Below are 16,759 nucleotides of genomic sequence, written 5' to 3'. Positions count from 1 at the left end.
GGAACAATCCATTTTCAGAGTTTTGCAGCCACCTGAGCTCATACTTATTTTCTGATTTCTACTCTGAATTACTTTTTCTTTTTTGATTTTAAAAACCTCTATTAATGACTCTTTTCAGTATGTGGCTAAGACTACAGAAGTTATTTATATATTGGGCTTTTGGGCTACTGGAATGCCATTGGTTTCCGATTACGTTGGTTACCTTGGGCATGTCCACTGAATAAAGTGCCATCTTAAACATGATGCGGAACTTTAAGTAAAGTCACCATAGTCCCAGATGACCAAAGACTGCTTTTCCCCTGAAGGGGTGAGCTGACTGGTGGTGATTTAACCTGAGGATCACCGCACCTCGGGCGAGGAGCAAGGTTGAGAAGGAGGGCCTTCATGAGTAACCTCAGCTGGAATTGAACCTGTGCAGTTGGCCTTACTCTGCATCAGGAACGAGCTGTCCAGCCAACTGAGCTAAACTTGCCCATTAATGTCATGAGGGGTGGGTGGTGGGAAGGACCGTTTCCTCATTTGTAAGTATTTAATCATCAATAAGTTTAAATTTTAAAAGGAAAGAACCTATTTGCTACATTGTCCTATTTCACAAATTATCTTTCCTTTTGCCGCAGGAGTCGGAAACTTCAGATCAGGAACATACCCCCTCACTTGCAGTGGGAGGTAAGTGTGTCCCTACTTATATGTAACATATATGTTTAGATTCCTTTCAGATTTAGTAAATGTGAGAACAAAATGAAAAGGACACTATGGATTTGAGCAAGTTGTGTTACATGCGTTAGAACTTTTCAGCAATGAAGTGAGGTGGTAACACTGGTTTTTGTGAATCGAGTGAGATAGGAGTCAATCGAGTTGCCTCTCTGACACATGGAAATGGATCCTGTAGAACTAAGCAAGGGAATAGGGGGAAATAAGAAAAGTCTGAAATGGGGGCAGGGAAGAACCAAGGCACTTATGTTGGGCCAGGAGGAGCATTTGAAATGGTTCCCTGCTTCTCTGGGACAGGCAACCCTATTCATGCCAGATTTCAGAACAATTTAAAATATGGTTTAGTGCTGACCATATTAGAATGTGGCGCAAGCCCCCTTCTCCTTCAGCATTTTCCCATTGGGTGTTGGTGAGAATGGCGCACTCCCTAGTGAAATGGCTAGGGCACTTATTCTTTACCTGGTCATCAGTCAGATTACAAGTCAGATGTGGAGTGTGGCAGAGGATGGAATTTGATTTAAAAGTTAGAAATTGTCTAGCTAAGGGCAGCATGGTGGCGCAGTGGGTTAGCCCTGTAGCCTCACGGCGCCGAGGTCCCAGGTTCGATCCTGGCTCTGGGTCACTGTCCGTGTGGAGTTTGCACATTCTCCCCCTGTCTGCGTGGGTTTCGCCCCCACAACCCAAAGATGTGCAGGGTAGGTGGATTGACCGTGCTAAATTGCTCCTTAATTGGAAAAAATGAATTAGGTGCTCTAAATTTATATTTAAAAAAAAAAGAAGGAATTGTCTAGCTATTAAACTGCAAGATTGAGGATGGTCTTGCTTTTTAATAATGTGTCTTGAGTGAGCATATGGTCATTTAAATTTCCAGCTATGCATATGATGCCAAGGTAGGAGTTAATGTAAATAATGCAGCCGGATTCTAAAGGGTTTATGGTCCTTGGGAGCCACATTGAATGAGAATGCGAGTGAAATATTTCTGAGAATAAGGAATCAAAAGGAGTATGGGACACTTTTTCATCTTAGCAGCATTGAAAATATTTTTGGACTATTAACTTTGGCATTTATTGCTTATCCTTGGTATTCCTATGTAGTTGATGTAACTGCTAGCCTGCTTCAGAAGGCAGTTATAAAGAAAGGGTTCACAAAATCCTGAACTGGGTAAAGATGATGGGTTTCTAAAGGATATTGTGAAGTGCTTGAATTTTTATGCCCATTGACTTCATTGTCATTTTTAGTGCTAACGCATGTTATTTCCAGATTTCTTTTTCACTCATTCAAATTCCCAAACTGTCATGGCGGAGTTTAAAACTTAAATTAACTCTAGCTTATTAGTCCATGCCTCGGGTTATAGTAGTCCAACAACGTGTTAACTACCTGCTCCTTGACTTTAAAAAAGGGTTGCTTGGGGCTATTGTGGATAGGGGATAAACTTGTAACTTCAAAACTAATAACTACATGTCAATTTTTAAAAATTGGATGCATTAGTAGAAGCAGAGCACAAATCAAAAGGTATGGTTTCTGTACAGTCAAACCTCATTTAGAATACTGGATGCTACTTTCATTGCCTACTCTTGGGAAAGTTGCATTGTTCTTTAGAGCAATGATGGGATTTCGGAAAGCAAATTTGAATAATGAATTTGAATGTTGAGCAATGTGAGGAAGAAGTAATAGTATTTGAACTCCTCAAAAGATTTATTGTAAGAGTCCTTCCTTCCTGTTTATTTTGTGTTGCCCTATTATGTATTTTCTTGTACTAAATTATCTGTTTGAGCTGCTTGCAGAAAAATACCTCCTATACACACAACAATAAACTAATCCAAACCCAATTTCCTTTCATTTATTTTTGGTTTGTGCTTGTCAGGACAATGTGTTTCTAGGTTTTGGATTTTGGAGCGGGTAAACAGACTCCTCAGCACTGAGTGAGTCTTCGAAACCAGCTTTGAAGGTAGTCAGTTGAATTGGTTGGCTGGCAACTGTGGATTGACCAGGGCAGTGTTCTGCCTGACAACAGTCACTGATTGATTCCTGCGCGATGCTTTCTGAGAGAGTTTGGCAGAAGTGTTTAGACATTGGAAGGAGAAGGAACGTGCTCTATCGCTCATTGAAAGAACTGCTTATTGTTCTAAAACCAATGAGTCCCTGGCACATCTTTGCTGTAAACTTGAAATAATACTGAATCTACAGAAAGTAGACAGTTGTGTGTGTACTCGCATAATGTTAGAATTTTTTTCATCCAAATTGAATAGTATTAATTGAGATCAGGATCCATGTATATGATGAGGTAAGTGGGATTATCAATGGAAAAGAAAATTGGCTAGCTTGGTATAATGGTCTTTTGACCTTTTCCCTGGTCAAATCATTGCACATGGATATGTAATGCAATTGTGATTTTATGAATGCAACATTGCAGTCTTGTGAAGATTTCTGTTTTGTAATAAAAAAACAGTAGCATAAACTACCTGGAGCTAAAAGCTTTCAGGTTTCAAATGTAGATCAGAGGTGAGCTATCTATGGGGAGAAACTGTCAGCATTGTTTGACAATTGAGGAGAGAAGGGAGAAATTTGAACTGTACATCAAGGCCTTTACTATGTAAAACAGAATCTCTGACTTTGCTCATCAAGTTTTGAATTGACTCTTTTGTAAAGTATCTTCGTGGATTTGAGATCCAGATACGTTTGAGCTGAGTTTTTTCTGTTTTCTTTTACATGGTGAACATTTGCAAAATGTCACATTGTTTTTAATAAACTGAACAAAAGTGATTTTACTCCTTTGTATCTATTAATAAGTTCTGATTTGTTTTTGTAGGACCTTGGTTTGTGAAATAAAAGGCAGTTGCATTTATGTACACTTAATTTCTCTTTGCAGTACTTCAGAATGCACATGAGGGGGGCACTTTTTTTTTTTCTTCCTTTACAATGATGTAATTCCATGGGCGTTTCAGTAGCTTGTACTGAACTACACACTAGTTACTCATGTCACATGGTTTAAAACCTTTTAGAAATGGAAATTCTGTTAAATTGGATTGCACCGATAGCTTGTATTGAACCACACTACTTACTCATGTCACATGGTTTAAAACCTTTTAGAAATGGATATTCTCCTGTTAAATTGGATTGCACCGATTTAAAATAATGAGTATTTTCCTGGTGGTCCAGCAACAAGATCACAGCTCATCTGTTGGAAACTTTCCCTATTTTGTTGTTTGAACCCAAATAGAAAAAGAACAAAGGTCTGTGTGTTCATTTTATTTGTGTTCATTTTATTTGTATGTTTCTTTTGGTGTGTGCATGCTTCTGTCATTTTTGCATATGTCAACCTCTCCATTTTTGTGCTGGTGCCTCCCCTTTGTATTCATACATGTCTTTCTCTTTATGCACTTGGGCATGACTTCCTTCCTCGTGAAAGTTTCTTTTTTGCTTGACCCACCCTTGTCTGTATGTATGCGACATAATAAATGGACATAACTTTGAAGAATATAAAGTATTGTCTTAATACAAGGTTATTCTATCTGAATCTACAACCTTATCCTTTTTTTTACATTTGTTCTAATGTATTTTGGCAAGGTCATGTTTAGTGTCCAATGAAGTTGGTGGTGGACGGTCTCTTTGAATTACAGTGCTACTTGTGGTGATGGTTCTCGTATCATAATGTTGGTAGTGAATTCCAGGATTTTTGACCTAGTTATAACGCAAGGACAGTGAAGTGAGAATGGTGTCTGAATTGGATGAAATGGTGTTCTAATGACATTGTAGTCTGATTATAGAGGGTGGAAGCTTGAAGGTGTTGAAGTAAGCTTGGTGAATTGCTGCAGTGTACCCTATAAATATTGCATGATGCAGCTGCAGTATGCCACTGGCGGAGGGATGGATGCTGTGCCCAATGATGGGGTGTTAATTGGGTAGATTGCGCTCTCCTGGATAGTGTCAACCTTCCAAATCCTATTGTGGCTATGCCAATCTATGCAAGTGGTGAGTGTTCCATTACCCAGCTGATGAACCTTGATCCTTGCACTGGTACTTCATTGACTGTAAAGTAATTTGAAATATACTGCAGTTCAAGTGCCTTGAAGTTGTATTATGTTAAAAGACGTTATATAAGTATAGGCTGTTGTGAAACGTGCTGGAAAAGGCTTTTCTCTGAGGATGTGACTAGTTGACATTGCAGTTGGCCTTTCACAGTGCTGATGCGGAGAGCTCTTGGTCATTGTTGCCTCGAGGAGAAATGGATCTAAACACGTGAGTTATCAGTGAATAAGCGGGAGGAGGGAAGTCTGTGAAGATGTTGCACTTAGTAGTAACTCTTGTAACTGTGGATTATTGATCAATTTGAACTCCAGTGACCAGAACTAACACCTTGTTTGGGTATGACTCCAACCAATTGAGGACTTCCCCCTTGAACCCTATTAACCTCAGTTTTGCTCGATTATCTCTCCTATTTTATTTCACACCCTCAGCCATTTTCTTTCCCCTTTTTCTCCTGATGTCGTGGAAATCATAATAAAGACAAATTCCTCGAGGTTCGATTTAAGGAAATTTATTTGCACAAATATACTTGTGGAGAGAGAGTGGTTCAGCTGCAAAGCCAAGGCACTGCACTCTGAGTTATGCAGTCAAAAAACATTATATTTATAGGTTGAAATAAACAACTTTGAAGAGATAAAGCTTCAGAACATACGCAAGAGGATATATGAATGTTTTGCCTTTGGTTTAAAAACAATTCGTGTATGCAGTTGGTTGTCCTTCGGAAGAACAACTTATTATCATAATAAGGCCAGTACCACATACTAAGCAGTATTTGGTTTATATTACTTGACCTCCTTATTTTCGCTCAAAAGCAGTGTTAAAATATAGTTAATATTCCCAGCATGCTTCTAAATTGGTAACTCATTAATTTCCCTTCCACACCTGAATATGAAGAATTGAGCAACAAGTATCATTGCTGGATCTTTCTCTTGAGATTTGAGCATGAATTCTAATAATTTGTATAAACCAGGATAAGACCTACTTAATCAAGTTAATATTAAATTACCGGTCTAGTAGTGGTGGTAGTGTTCTTCGTGTAGCCCTGATTTATATGAAGGTTTTAAACTGTGTGAAAGCCTAGTAGTCTTTCCCTTTCGTATCAAAATCAGCCATCAATTTTAAAACCATCATTCAATGTCCTTTTGATCTTCTCTACTCCAGTCCTATTGCTCTGCCTTTTTCTTCATAACTATACTTTTATTCCAGGTGAATCAATGAACAATTTTGGCTAATTATTTGCTTTCAAAAAGCAATAAAGCCTATCTGCAGAGGATTAATATACATGGTTACAGGAAACCGTATGGGGCAAATTGGACAACTCTTTCAAAGACCCACCACAGGTCGCATGGGCAAAATGACTCCCTCCTGCATTGCAAAATTCCATGATTCCAATCTGAGCAGCAGATCCCACGAACAAAACCATTATTTTTTGCTGGTATGGTTTGAAGAGTGAATATTGGACTTAACATGAGGAGAACATCCTGCTTTTATTTCAGATAAAACAGACAGATTTTGCGCCCACCTGAGAATGTGGATGGGTGCATAGTTTTAATACATTATCCTTAAGGTAACATTTAACAAAACCACAATCCCTCCATACTGCATCGATGTATAAAGCATGACTATGATGGAGCTATGACGGACTGAGGTCGATGAAAACATAACTGTCTTCATCCCTGGAATCCTTCTAGTAAATCTTCTCTGCACCCTCTCTCAGGAGCCGTCACAGCCTTCCTAAAATGCAACAATCAGAATTGAAACCAGTAATCCATGTTGTGGTCAAACCAGTGTTTTACATAGGTTCATTACCATATCCGTGCATTTGTACTCTGCCCCAGATTCCATATTGCCTTGTTAATTGCCTTCCCAACCTCCTCTGCCATCTTAAATGATTCACACATGAGCAAATCGTCCTGAATCACATTTATCTGCTCTTCTTTTTGTTATATCACTTGTATTCTGTTTTCCTTCACAAGGTTGCTTTGAGAAACCTAGCTTGACATCCAGGGTATATTGGTGAAAAAAAGGGGGTAAGATACATCTCTGAAAAATCTTAAGATGCAGATGTTTTCAATAGAAAGATGAGAAATTAGGTTTCCTCTTTCCTATGCCATCATAGTTTTCTTTGACTATAGCTTTGATTTGACTTGGGCTTAATGTTTTGATATTCAAACCATTCCATTTCTGCAAAGGTTCATCATAGAATTATTTATACATCATTACAGGGAAGAAAATAAACCTGAAGTGCCTTCTGAATTTTGGACCGAGATCCTGAAAAGTATGGAACATTTTCTTATTTCCCTTGCCCACAGATGCAACAAGATTAAGGCCCAAGAATCTGTAAATATGGTTCTTTACAAGTTTGTCCTGAGACTGGTCGGATGTGGGAATAGATAAGGAAATGTCTGTTCTTAGTTCCTTATTCTGCCCTTCTGTTTTAATTTTGGTGTACGTGTTCTTTTGCTGTAACATATTATTTTGGGAAAATTGATGTAGGCTTAAATAGATGAGCTGTAGTGTCAGCTGTTTCTGCATACCTGCCCTGGACATGGAATTGAGAAATTATTTATTTGGATTGGTGCAACAATGTTAACTTACAGCCTGTCTTTTAATTTCTGTGGAACTTGTACCCAGCTGATCAGTAAACGTATTAACTTGAAGGTTATAAAACTATCTTGTTGTCGTCTAGATTTACACACTCTTATTATCTGGACTTTTCAATAGTCGGTTGAGGGCTAATCTTGACCGTCTCCTTCCTGTCCCATTTATCCCTCCCATCGCTGACCATGTCGACTCTGCAATGAATCCGCTCGCACAACAGCTCTATGCATTTTCCTGCAGAATATCTGTGCACTTTTGAATATACCCTTACTATTAACTTATTGTGGATGAATGCATCCATATGAAGATTTGATAGAAACCTGTCTTGGGAAGATGACACATTTCTCAATGATGAAGCCTACTTGCTTGGCTATAAATTCCATTTGCCTCATAAAGACTGTAATTTACATAGAATTTACAGTGCAGAAGGAGGCCATTCGGCCCATCTAGTCTGCACCGGCTCTTGGAAAGAGCATCCTACCCAAGGTCCACACCTCCACCCTATCCCCATAGCCCAGTAACCCTACCCAACACTAAGGGCAATTTTGGACATGAAGGGCAATTTAGCATGGCCAATCCACCTTACCTGCACATCTTTGGACTGTGGGAGGAAACCGGAGCACCCGGAGGAAACCCACACATACACTGGGAGGATGTGCAGACTCCGCACGGCCAGTGACCCAAGCCGGAATCGAACCTGGAACCCTGGAGCTGTGAAGCAATTGTGCTATCCACAATGCTACTGTGCTGCCCTAATGGTGATGGTGATGGTTTGATGCTCAGCACGAGACGCCTTTCTCCTTTGTGCATTTCTCATTGTTCCACTTCCCTTGCCTCCTTTCAAAATCATAATTTTCTCCGACTCTTCCAAATATGGTATTTTAAAAAAAATCTGAGATGTCTTCACTGCTTTCCTTCCTCACTGAAGAGCTTCCTGTCCTCTGTAATTAACATCTCAACTCTTTCCTTGTCATGCTCATGAGTTTTCCCCCCTCCATAAATTTCTAGTAGTGAATTCTCTTTTTTTTTCCAATTTGGGGCAATTTAGTGTGGTCAGTTCACATCTTTGTGGGTTGTAGGGGTGAGATCCACATTGACACTGGGAGAATGGACAACCTCCCTCTGATTTGACTGCCCTCTTTATCTTAACTAAATCTCTCCCACATTTAAACTCCCTAACCCATATTCACAGGCACCCTCTTGACTTTGCTGTCTCATGTGGTCTTGTTTGCCCCAATGAATTAATCCAAATGAAGCCGTCTCTAATCACACTCCACCCAGCCCACTTACCACCATGGCTGGACTCTTTTTTTTTTCACTTTTTCTCTCTCTCTCTCTCTCTCTCTTCTCTCTCTCTCTCTCTCTCTCTCTCTCTTCCCCCCCCCCCTCACTCTCCTTATCTCTCTCTCTCTCTCGCTGTCTGTCTCTCTCTCTGTCTCTCTCTGTCTGTCTGTCCCTCTCTGTCTGTCTGTCCCTCTCTGTCTGTCTGTCCCTCTCTGTCCCTCTCTGTCTGTCCCTCTCTGTCCCTCTCTGTCTGTCTGTCCCTCTCTGTCCTCTCTGTCTGTCTGTCCCTCTCTGTCTGTCTGTCCCTCTCTCTGTCTGTCCCTCTCTCTGTCTGTCCCTCTCTCTGTCTGTCCCTCTCTGTCTGTCTGTCCCTCTCTGTCTGTCTGTCCCTCTCTGTCTGTCTGTCCCTCTCTCTGCCTCTCTCTCTCTCTCTCTCTCTCTGCCTCTCTCTCTCTCTCTCTCTGCCTCTCTCTCTCTCTGCCTCTCTCTCTCTCTCTCTGCCTCTCTCTCTCTCTCTCTGCCTCTCTCTCTGCCTCTCTCTCTCTCTCTGCCTCTCTCTCTCTCTCTCTCTCCTCTGCCTCTCTCTCTCTGCCTCTCTCTCTCTCTCTGCCTCTCTCTCTCTCTGCCTCTCTCTCTCTCTCTGCCTCTCTCTCTGCCTCTCTCTCTGCCTCTCTCTCTGCCTCTCTCTCTGCCTCTCTCTCTGCCTCTCTCTCTGCCTCTCTCTCTGCCTCTCTCTCTGCCTCTCTCTCTGCCTCTCTCTCTCTCTCTCTCTCTCTCTCTCTCTCTCTGCCTCTCTGTCTCTCTGTCCTCTCTCTCTCTCTCTCTCTCTCTCTCTGCCTCGCTCTCGCTCCCTCTCTCGCTCTCGCTCCCTGCCTCGCTCTCGCTCCCTGCCTCGCCCTCGCTCCCCGCCTCGCTCCCCTCGTTCCCCCTCTCGTTCCCCCTCTCGTTCCCCCTCTCGTTCCCCTCTCGTTCCCCCCTCTCGTTCCCCCCCTCTCGCTCCCCCCCTCTCGCGCTCCCCCCCTCTCGCTCCCCCCTCTCGCGCTCCTCCCCTCCTCGCTCCCCCCCTCTCGCTCCCCCCCTCTCGCTCCCCCCTCTCGCTCCCCCCCTCTCGCTCCCCCCCTCTCGCTCCCCCCCCTCTCGCTCCCCCCCTCTCGCTCCCCCCCTCTCGCTCCCCCCCCCTCTCGCTCCCCCCCTCTCGCTCCCCCCCTCTCGCTCCCCCCCTCTCGCTCCCCCCTCTCGCTCCCCTCCCCCTCTCGCTCCCCTCCCCCTCTCGCTCCCCTCCCCCTCTCGCTCCCCTCCCCCTCTCGCTCCCCCTCTCGCTCCCCCTCTCGCTCCCCCTCTCGCTCCCCCTCTCGCTCCCCCTCTCGCTCTCCGCTCCCCTCTCGCTCCCCCTCTCGCTCCCCCTCTCGCTCCCCCTCTCGCTCCCCCTCTCGCTCCCCCTCTCGCTCCCCCTCGCTCCCCCCTCTCGCTCCCCCTCTCGCTCCCCCTCTCGCTCCCCCTCTCGCTCCCCCTCTCGCTCCCCCTCTCGCTCCCCCTCTCGCTCCCCCTCTCGCTCCCCCTCTCGCTCCCCCTCTCGCTCCCCCTCTCGCACTCCCCCTCGCACTCCCCCTCACCCACCCCTCTCGCTCCCCCCCTCGCTCCCCCCCCGTCGCCCTCCCCCTCGCTCCCCCCTCGCCCCCCTCCCCCTCTCGCTCCCCTCCCCCTCTCGCTCCCCTCCCCCTCTCGCTCCCCTCCCCCTCTCGCTCCCCTCCCCTCTCGCTCCCCTCTCGCTCCCCCTCTCGCTCCCCTCCCCCTCTCCTCCCCTCTCGCTCCCCTCTCGCTCCCCCTCGCCCTTCCCCCCCTCGCACTCCCCCCCTCGCCCTCCCCCCTCACCCACCCCTCTCGCTCCCCCCCCCTCGCTCCCCCCCGTCGCCCTCCCCCTCGCTCCCCCTCGCCCCCCTCCCCTCTCGCTCCCCTCTCGCTCCCCTCCCCCTCTCGCTCCCCTCCCCCTCTCGCTCCCTCCCCCTCTCGCTCCCCTCCCCCCTCTCCTCCCCTCTCGCTCCCCCTCTCGCTCCCCCTCGCCCTTCCCCCCCCTCGCACTCCCCCCCTCGCCCTCCCCCCTCACCCACCCCTCTCGCTCCCCCCCTCGCTCCCCCCCCGTCGCCCTCCCCCTCGCTCCCCCTCGCCCCCCTCCCCCTCTCGCTCCCCCTCTCGCTCCCCCTCTCGCTCCCCTCTCGCTCCCCCTCTCGCTCCCCCTCTCGCTCCCCCTCTCGCTCCCCCTCTCGCTCCCCCCCTCTCGCTCCCCCCCTCTCGCTCCCCCCCTCTCGCTCCCCCCCTCTCGCTCCCCCCCTCTCGCTCCCCCCCTCTCGCTCCCCCCCTCTCGCTCCCCTCCTCTCGCTCCCCCCTCTCGCTCCCCCCCTCTCGCTCCCCCCCCTCTCGCTCCCCCCCTCTCGCTCCCCCCCTCTCGCTCCCCCCCTCTCGCTCCCCCCCTCTCGCTCCCCCCCTCTCGCTCCCCCCTCTCGCTCCCCCCCTCTCGCTCCCCCCCTCTCGCTCCCCCCCTCTCGCTCCCCCCCTCTCGCTCCCCCCCTCTCGCTCCCCCCCTCTCGCTCCCCCCCTCTCGCTCCCCCCTCTCGCTCCCCCCCTCTCGCTCCCCCCTCTCGCTCCCCCCCTCTCGCTCCCCCCCTCTCGCTCCCCCCCTCTCGCTCCCCCCTCTCGCTCCCCCCCTCTCGCTCCCCCCCTCTCGCTCCCCCCCTCTCGCTCCCCCCCCTCTCGCTCCCCCCCTCTCGCTCCCCCCCTCTCGCTCCCCCCCTCTCGCTCCCCCCCTCTCGCTCCCCCCCTCTCGCTCCCCCCCTCTCGCTCCCCCCCTCTCGCTCCCCCCCTCTCGCTCCCCCCCTCTCGCTCCCCCCTCTCGCTCCCCCCCCTCTCGCTCCCCCCCTCTCGCTCCCCCCCTCTCGCTCCCCCCCTCTCGCTCCCCCCCTCTCGCTCCCCCCCTCTCGCTCCCCCCCTCTCCGCTCCCCCCCTCTCGCTCCCCCCTCTCGCTCCCCCCCTCTCGCTCCCCCCCTCTCGCTCCCCCCCTCTCGCTCCCCCCTCTCGCTCCCCCCTCTCGCTCCCCCCCTCTCGCTCCCCCCCTCTCGCTCCCCCCCTCTCGCTCCCCCCCTCTCGCTCCCCCCCTCTCGCTCCCCCCCTCTCGCTCCCCCCCTCTCGCTCCCCCCCTCTCGCTCCCCCCCTCTCGCTCCCCCCCTCTCGCTCCCCCCCCTCTCGCTCCCCCCTCTCGCTCCCCCCCTCTCGCTCCCCCCCTCTCGCTCCCCCCTCTCGCTCCCCCCCTCTCGCTCCCCCCCTCTCGCTCCCCCCCTCTCGCTCCCCCCCTCTCGCTCCCCCCCTCTCGCTCCCCCCCTCTCGCTCCCCCCTCCCTCCTCTCGCTCCCCCCCCTCTCGCTCCCCCCCCTCTCCCTCCCCCCCTCTCCTCCCCCCCTCTCCTCCCCCCTCTCGCTCCCCCCCTCTCGCTCCCCCCTCTCGCTCCCCCCCTCTCGCTCCCCCCTCTCCTCCCCCCTCTCGCTCCCCCCCTCTCGCTCCCCCCCTCTCGCTCCCCCCCTCTCGCTCCCCCCCTCGCTCCCCCCCTCTCGCTCCCCCCCTCTCGCTCCCCCCCTCTCGCTCCCCCCCCTCTCGCTCCCCCTCTCGCTCCCCCCCTCTCGCTCCCCCCCTCTCGCTCCCCCCCTCTCGCTCCCCCCCCTCTCGCTCCCCCCCTCTCGCTCCCCCCCTCTCGCTCCCCCCTCTCGCTCCCCCCCTCTCGCTCCCCCCCTCTCGCTCCCCCCCTCTCGCTCCCCCCTCTCGCTCCCCCCCTCTCGCTCCCCCCTCTCGCTCCCCCCCTCTCGCTCCCCCCTCTCGCTCCCCCCCTCTCGCTCCCCCCCTCTCGCTCCCCCCCTCTCGCTCCCCCCCTCTCGCTCCCCCCCTCTCGCTCCCCCCCTCTCGCTCCCCCCCTCTCGCTCCCCCCCTCTCGCTCCCCCCTCTCGCTCCCCCCCTCTCGCTCCCCCCTCTCGCTCCCCCCCTCTCGCTCCCCCCTCTCGCTCCCCCCCTCTCGCTCCCCCCCTCTCGCTCCCCCCCTCTCGCTCCCCCCCTCTCGCTCCCCCCTCTCGCTCCCCCCCTCTCGCTCCCCCCCTCTCGCTCCCCCCTCTCGCTCCCCCCCTCTCGCTCCCCCCCTCTCGCTCCCCCCCTCTCGCTCCCCCCCTCTCGCTCCCCCCCCTCTCGCTCCCCCCCTCTCGCTCCCCCCCTCTCGCTCCCCCCCTCTCGCTCCCCCCCTCTCGCTCCCCCCTCTCGCTCCCCCCCTCTCGCTCCCCCCCTCTCGCTCCCCCCCTCTCGCTCCCCCCCCTCTCGCTCCCCCCCTCTCGCTCCCCCCCTCTCGCTCCCCCCCTCTCGCTCCCCCCCTCTCGCTCCCCCCCTCTCGCTCCCCCCCTCTCGCTCCCCCCTCTCGCTCCCCCCTCTCGCTCCCCCCCTCTCGCTCCCCCCCTCTCGCTCCCCCCCCTCTCGCTCCCCCCCTCTCGCTCCCCCCCCTCTCGCTCCCCCCCTCTCGCTCCCCCCCTCTCGCTCCCCCCCTCTCGCTCCCCCCCTCTCGCTCCCCCCCTCTCGCTCCCCCCCTCTCTCGCTCCCCCCTCTCGCTCCCCCCCTCGCTCCCCCCCTCTCGCTCCCCCCCTCTCGCTCCCCCCCTCTCGCTCCCCCCCTCTCGCTCCCCCCCTCTCGCTCCCCCCCTCTCGCTCCCCCCTCTCCTCCCCCCCTCTCGCTCCCCCCTCTCGCTCCCCCCCTCTCGCTCCCCCCCTCTCGCTCCCCCCCTCTCGCTCCCCCCCTCTCGCTCCCCCCCCTCTCGCTCCCCCCCTCTCGCTCCCCCCTCTCGCTCCCCCCCTCTCGCTCCCCCCCTCTCGCTCCCCCCCTCTCGCTCCCCCCCTCTCGCTCCCCCCCTCTCGCTCCCCCCCTCTCGCTCCCCCCCTCTCGCTCCCCCCTCCTCGCTCCCCCCCTCTCGCTCCCCCCCTCTCGCTCCCCCCTCTCGCTCCCCCCCTCTCGCTCCCCCCCTCTCGCTCCCCCCCTCTCGCTCCCCCCCTCTCGCTCCCCCCCCTCTCGCTCCCCCCCTCTCGCTCCCCCCTCTCGCTCCCCCCCTCTCGCTCCCCCCCTCTCGCTCCCCCCTCTCGCTCCCCCCCTCTCGCTCCCCCCCTCTCGCTCCCCCCCTCTCGCTCCCCCCCTCTCGCTCCCCCCTCTCGCTCCCCCCCCTCTCGCTCCCCCCCTCTCGCTCCCCCCCTCTCGCTCCCCCCCTCTCGCTCCCCCCCCTCTCGCTCCCCCCCTCTCGCTCCCCCCCTCTCGCTGCCCCCCTCTCGCTCCCCCCCTCTCGCTCCCCCCCTCTCGCTCCCCCCCTCTCGCTGCCCCCCTCTCGCTCCCCCCCTCTCGCTCCCCCCCTCTCGCTCCCCCCCTCTCGCTCCCCCCCTCTCGCTCCCCCCCTCTCGCTCCCCCCTCTCGCTCCCCCCCTCTCGCTCCCCCCCTCTCGCTCCCCCCCTCTCGCTCCCCCCCTCTCGCTCCCCCCCTCTCGCTCCCCCCCTCTCGCTCCCCCCCTCTCGCTCCCCCCTCTCGCTCCCCCCTCTCGCTCCCCCCCTCTCGCTCCCCCCCTCTCGCTCCCCCCCTCTCGCTCCCCCCCCTCTCGCTCCCCCCTCTCGCTCCCCCCCTCTCGCCTCCCCCCCTCTCGCTCCCCCCCTCTCGCTCCCCCCCTCTCGCTCCCCCCCTCTCGCTCCCCCCCTCTCGCTCCCCCCCTCTCGCTCCCCCCCTCTCGCTCCCCCCTCTCGCTCCCCCCCTCTCGCTCCCCCCTCTCGCTCCCCCCCCTCTCGCTCCCCCCCTCTCGCTCCCCCCCTCTCGCTCCCCCCCTCTCGCTCCCCCCCTCTCGCTCCCCCCCTCTCGCTCCCCCCCTCTCGCTCCCCCCCTCTCGCTCCCCCCCTCTCGCTCCCCCCCTCTCGCTCCCCCCCCTCTCGCTCCCCCCCTCTCGCTCCCCCCCCTCTCGCTCCCCCCCTCTCGCTCCCCCCTCTCTCGCTCCCCCCCCTCTCGCTCCCCCCCTCTCGCTCCCCCCCTCTCGCTCCCCCCTCTCGCTCCCCCCTCTCGCTCCCCCTCTCGCTCCCCCCTCCCCTCTCGCCCTCCCCCCCCCCCTCTCGCCCTCCCCCCCCCCCCTCTCGCCCCCCCCCTCTCGCCCTCCCCCCCCTCGCCCTCCCCCCCCCCCCTCGCCCTCCCCCCCCCCCTCGCCCTCCCCCCCCCCTCGCCCTCCCCCCCCCCCTCGCCCTCCCCCTCTCGCTCCCCTCTCGCTCCCCTCTGCTCCCCCCCTCCCCCTCCCCCTCTCGCTCCCCTCTCGCTCCCCTCTCGCTCCCCTCTCGCTCCCCTCTCGCTCCCTCTCGCTCCCCTCTCGCTCCCCTCTCGCTCCCCTCTCGCTTCTCCCTCTCGCTCCCCTCTCGCTCCCCTCTCGCTCCCTCTCGCTCCCCTCTCGCTCCCCTCTCGCTCCCCTCTCGCTCCCCTCTCGCTCCCCTCTCGCTCCCCTCTCGCTCCCCTCTCGCTCCCCTCTCGCTCCCCTCTCGCTCCCCTCTCGCTCCCCTCTCGCTCCCCTCTCGCTCCCCTCTCGCTCCCCTCTCGCTCCCCTCTCGCTCCCCTCTCGCTCCCCTCCTCGCTCCCCTCTCGCTCCCCTCTCGCTCCCCTCTCGCTCCCCTCTCGCTCCCCTCTCGCTCCCCTCTCGCTCCCCTCTCGCTCCCCTCTCGCTCCCCTCTCGCTCCCCTCTCGCTCCCCTCTCGCTCCCCTCTCGCTCCCACTCTCGCTCCCTCTCGCTCCCCTCTCCTCCCCTCTCGCTCCCCTCTCGCTCCCCTCTCGCTCCCCTCTCGCTCCCCTCTCGCTCCCCTCTCGCTCCCCTCTCCTCCCCTCCCCCTCTCGCTCCCTCTCGCTCCCCTCTCGCTCCCCTCCCCCTCTCGCTCCCCTCTCGCTCCCCTCTCGCTCCCCTCCCCCTCTCGCTCCCCTCCCCTCTCCCCCCCCCTCGCTCCCCCCCCGTCGCCCTCCCCCCTCGCTCCCCCTCGCCCCCTCGCTCCCCCTCGCCCTCTCGCTCCCTCCCCCTCTCGCTCCCCTCTCCCTCCCCCTCGCCCTCCCCCTCCCCCTCCCCTCCCCCCTCCCCTCCCCCTCCCCTCCCCCTCGCCTCGCCCTCGCCCTCGCCCTCCTCGCCCTCCCCCTCGCCCTCCCCCTCTCGCCCTCCCCCTCTCGCCCTCCCCCCCCCCTCGCCCTCCCCCCCCCTCGCCCTCCCCCCCCTCGCCCTCCCCCCCCCTCGCCCTCCCCCCCCTCGCCCTCCCCCCCTCGCCCTCCCCCCCCCCTCTCCCTCCCGCCCCCTCGCCCTCCCCCCCTCGCCCTCCCCCCCCCCTCGCCCTCCCCCCCCCTCGCCCTCCCCCCCCCCTCGCCCCCCCCCCCTCGCCCTCCCCCCCCTCGCCCTCCCCCCCCTCGCCCTCCCCCCCCTCGCCCTCCCCCCCCCCCTCGCCCTCCCCCCCCTCGCCCTCCCCCCCCTCGCCCCCCCCTCCCCTCGCGCCCATCCCCCCTCGCTCCCCCCCCGTCGCCCCCCCTCCCCCCTCTCGCTCCCCCTCTCGCGCCCCTCCCCCTCTCGCTCCCCTCGTTGCCCTCTCGCTCCCTCGTTGCCCTCTCGCTCCCCTCGTTGCCCTCTCGCTCCCCTCGTTGCCCTCTCGCTCCCCTCGTTGCCCTCTCGCTCCCTCGTTGCCCTCTCGCTCCCCTCGTTGCCCTCTCGCTCCCCCTCGTTGCCCTCTCGCTCCCCTCGTTGCCCTCTCGCTCCCCTCGTTGCCCTCTCGCTCCCTCGTTGCCCTCTCGCTCCCCTCGTTGCCCTCACGCTCCCCTCGTTGCCCTCTCGCTCCCCTCGTTGCCCTCTCGCTCCCTCGTTGCCCTCTCGCTCCCCTCTGTTGCCCTCTCGCTCCCCTCGTGCCCTCTCGCTCCCCTCGTTGCCCTCTCGCTCCCCTCGTTGCCCTCTCGCTCCCCTCGTTGCCCTCTCGCTCCCCTCGTTGCCCTCTCGCTCCCCTCGTTGCCCTCGTCGCTCCCCTCGTGCCCTCTCGCTCCCCTCGTTGCCCTCTCGCTCCCCTCGTTGCCCTCCCTCTCTCGTTGCC

The 16,759-nt window shown here is 56.8% G+C and overlaps 1 protein-coding gene across 5 annotated transcripts in view; it reads left to right on the top strand.

The window, feature by feature from the left end:
• Positions 1-16,759, top strand: part of igf2bp3 (insulin-like growth factor 2 mRNA binding protein 3) — a 198,141-nt gene that overhangs the window by 33,213 nt on the left and 148,169 nt on the right. For all 5 annotated transcript variants that reach the window (XM_072509245.1, XM_072509244.1, XM_072509248.1 and 2 more), the window contains one exon: positions 618-666. In XM_072509245.1, the coding sequence (XP_072365346.1) occupies positions 618-666 (49 nt within the window). The remainder of the gene's footprint in view (positions 1-617; positions 667-16,759) is intronic.

The sequence above is a fragment of the Scyliorhinus torazame genome, chromosome 6 (genome assembly GCF_047496885.1).
Source record: "Scyliorhinus torazame isolate Kashiwa2021f chromosome 6, sScyTor2.1, whole genome shotgun sequence".
In the NCBI taxonomy this organism is placed as follows: Eukaryota; Metazoa; Chordata; class Chondrichthyes; order Carcharhiniformes; family Scyliorhinidae; genus Scyliorhinus; species Scyliorhinus torazame.
The sequence above is the reverse complement of the archived record's forward strand: the minus strand, read 5'-3'. Positions and strand labels throughout refer to the sequence as shown.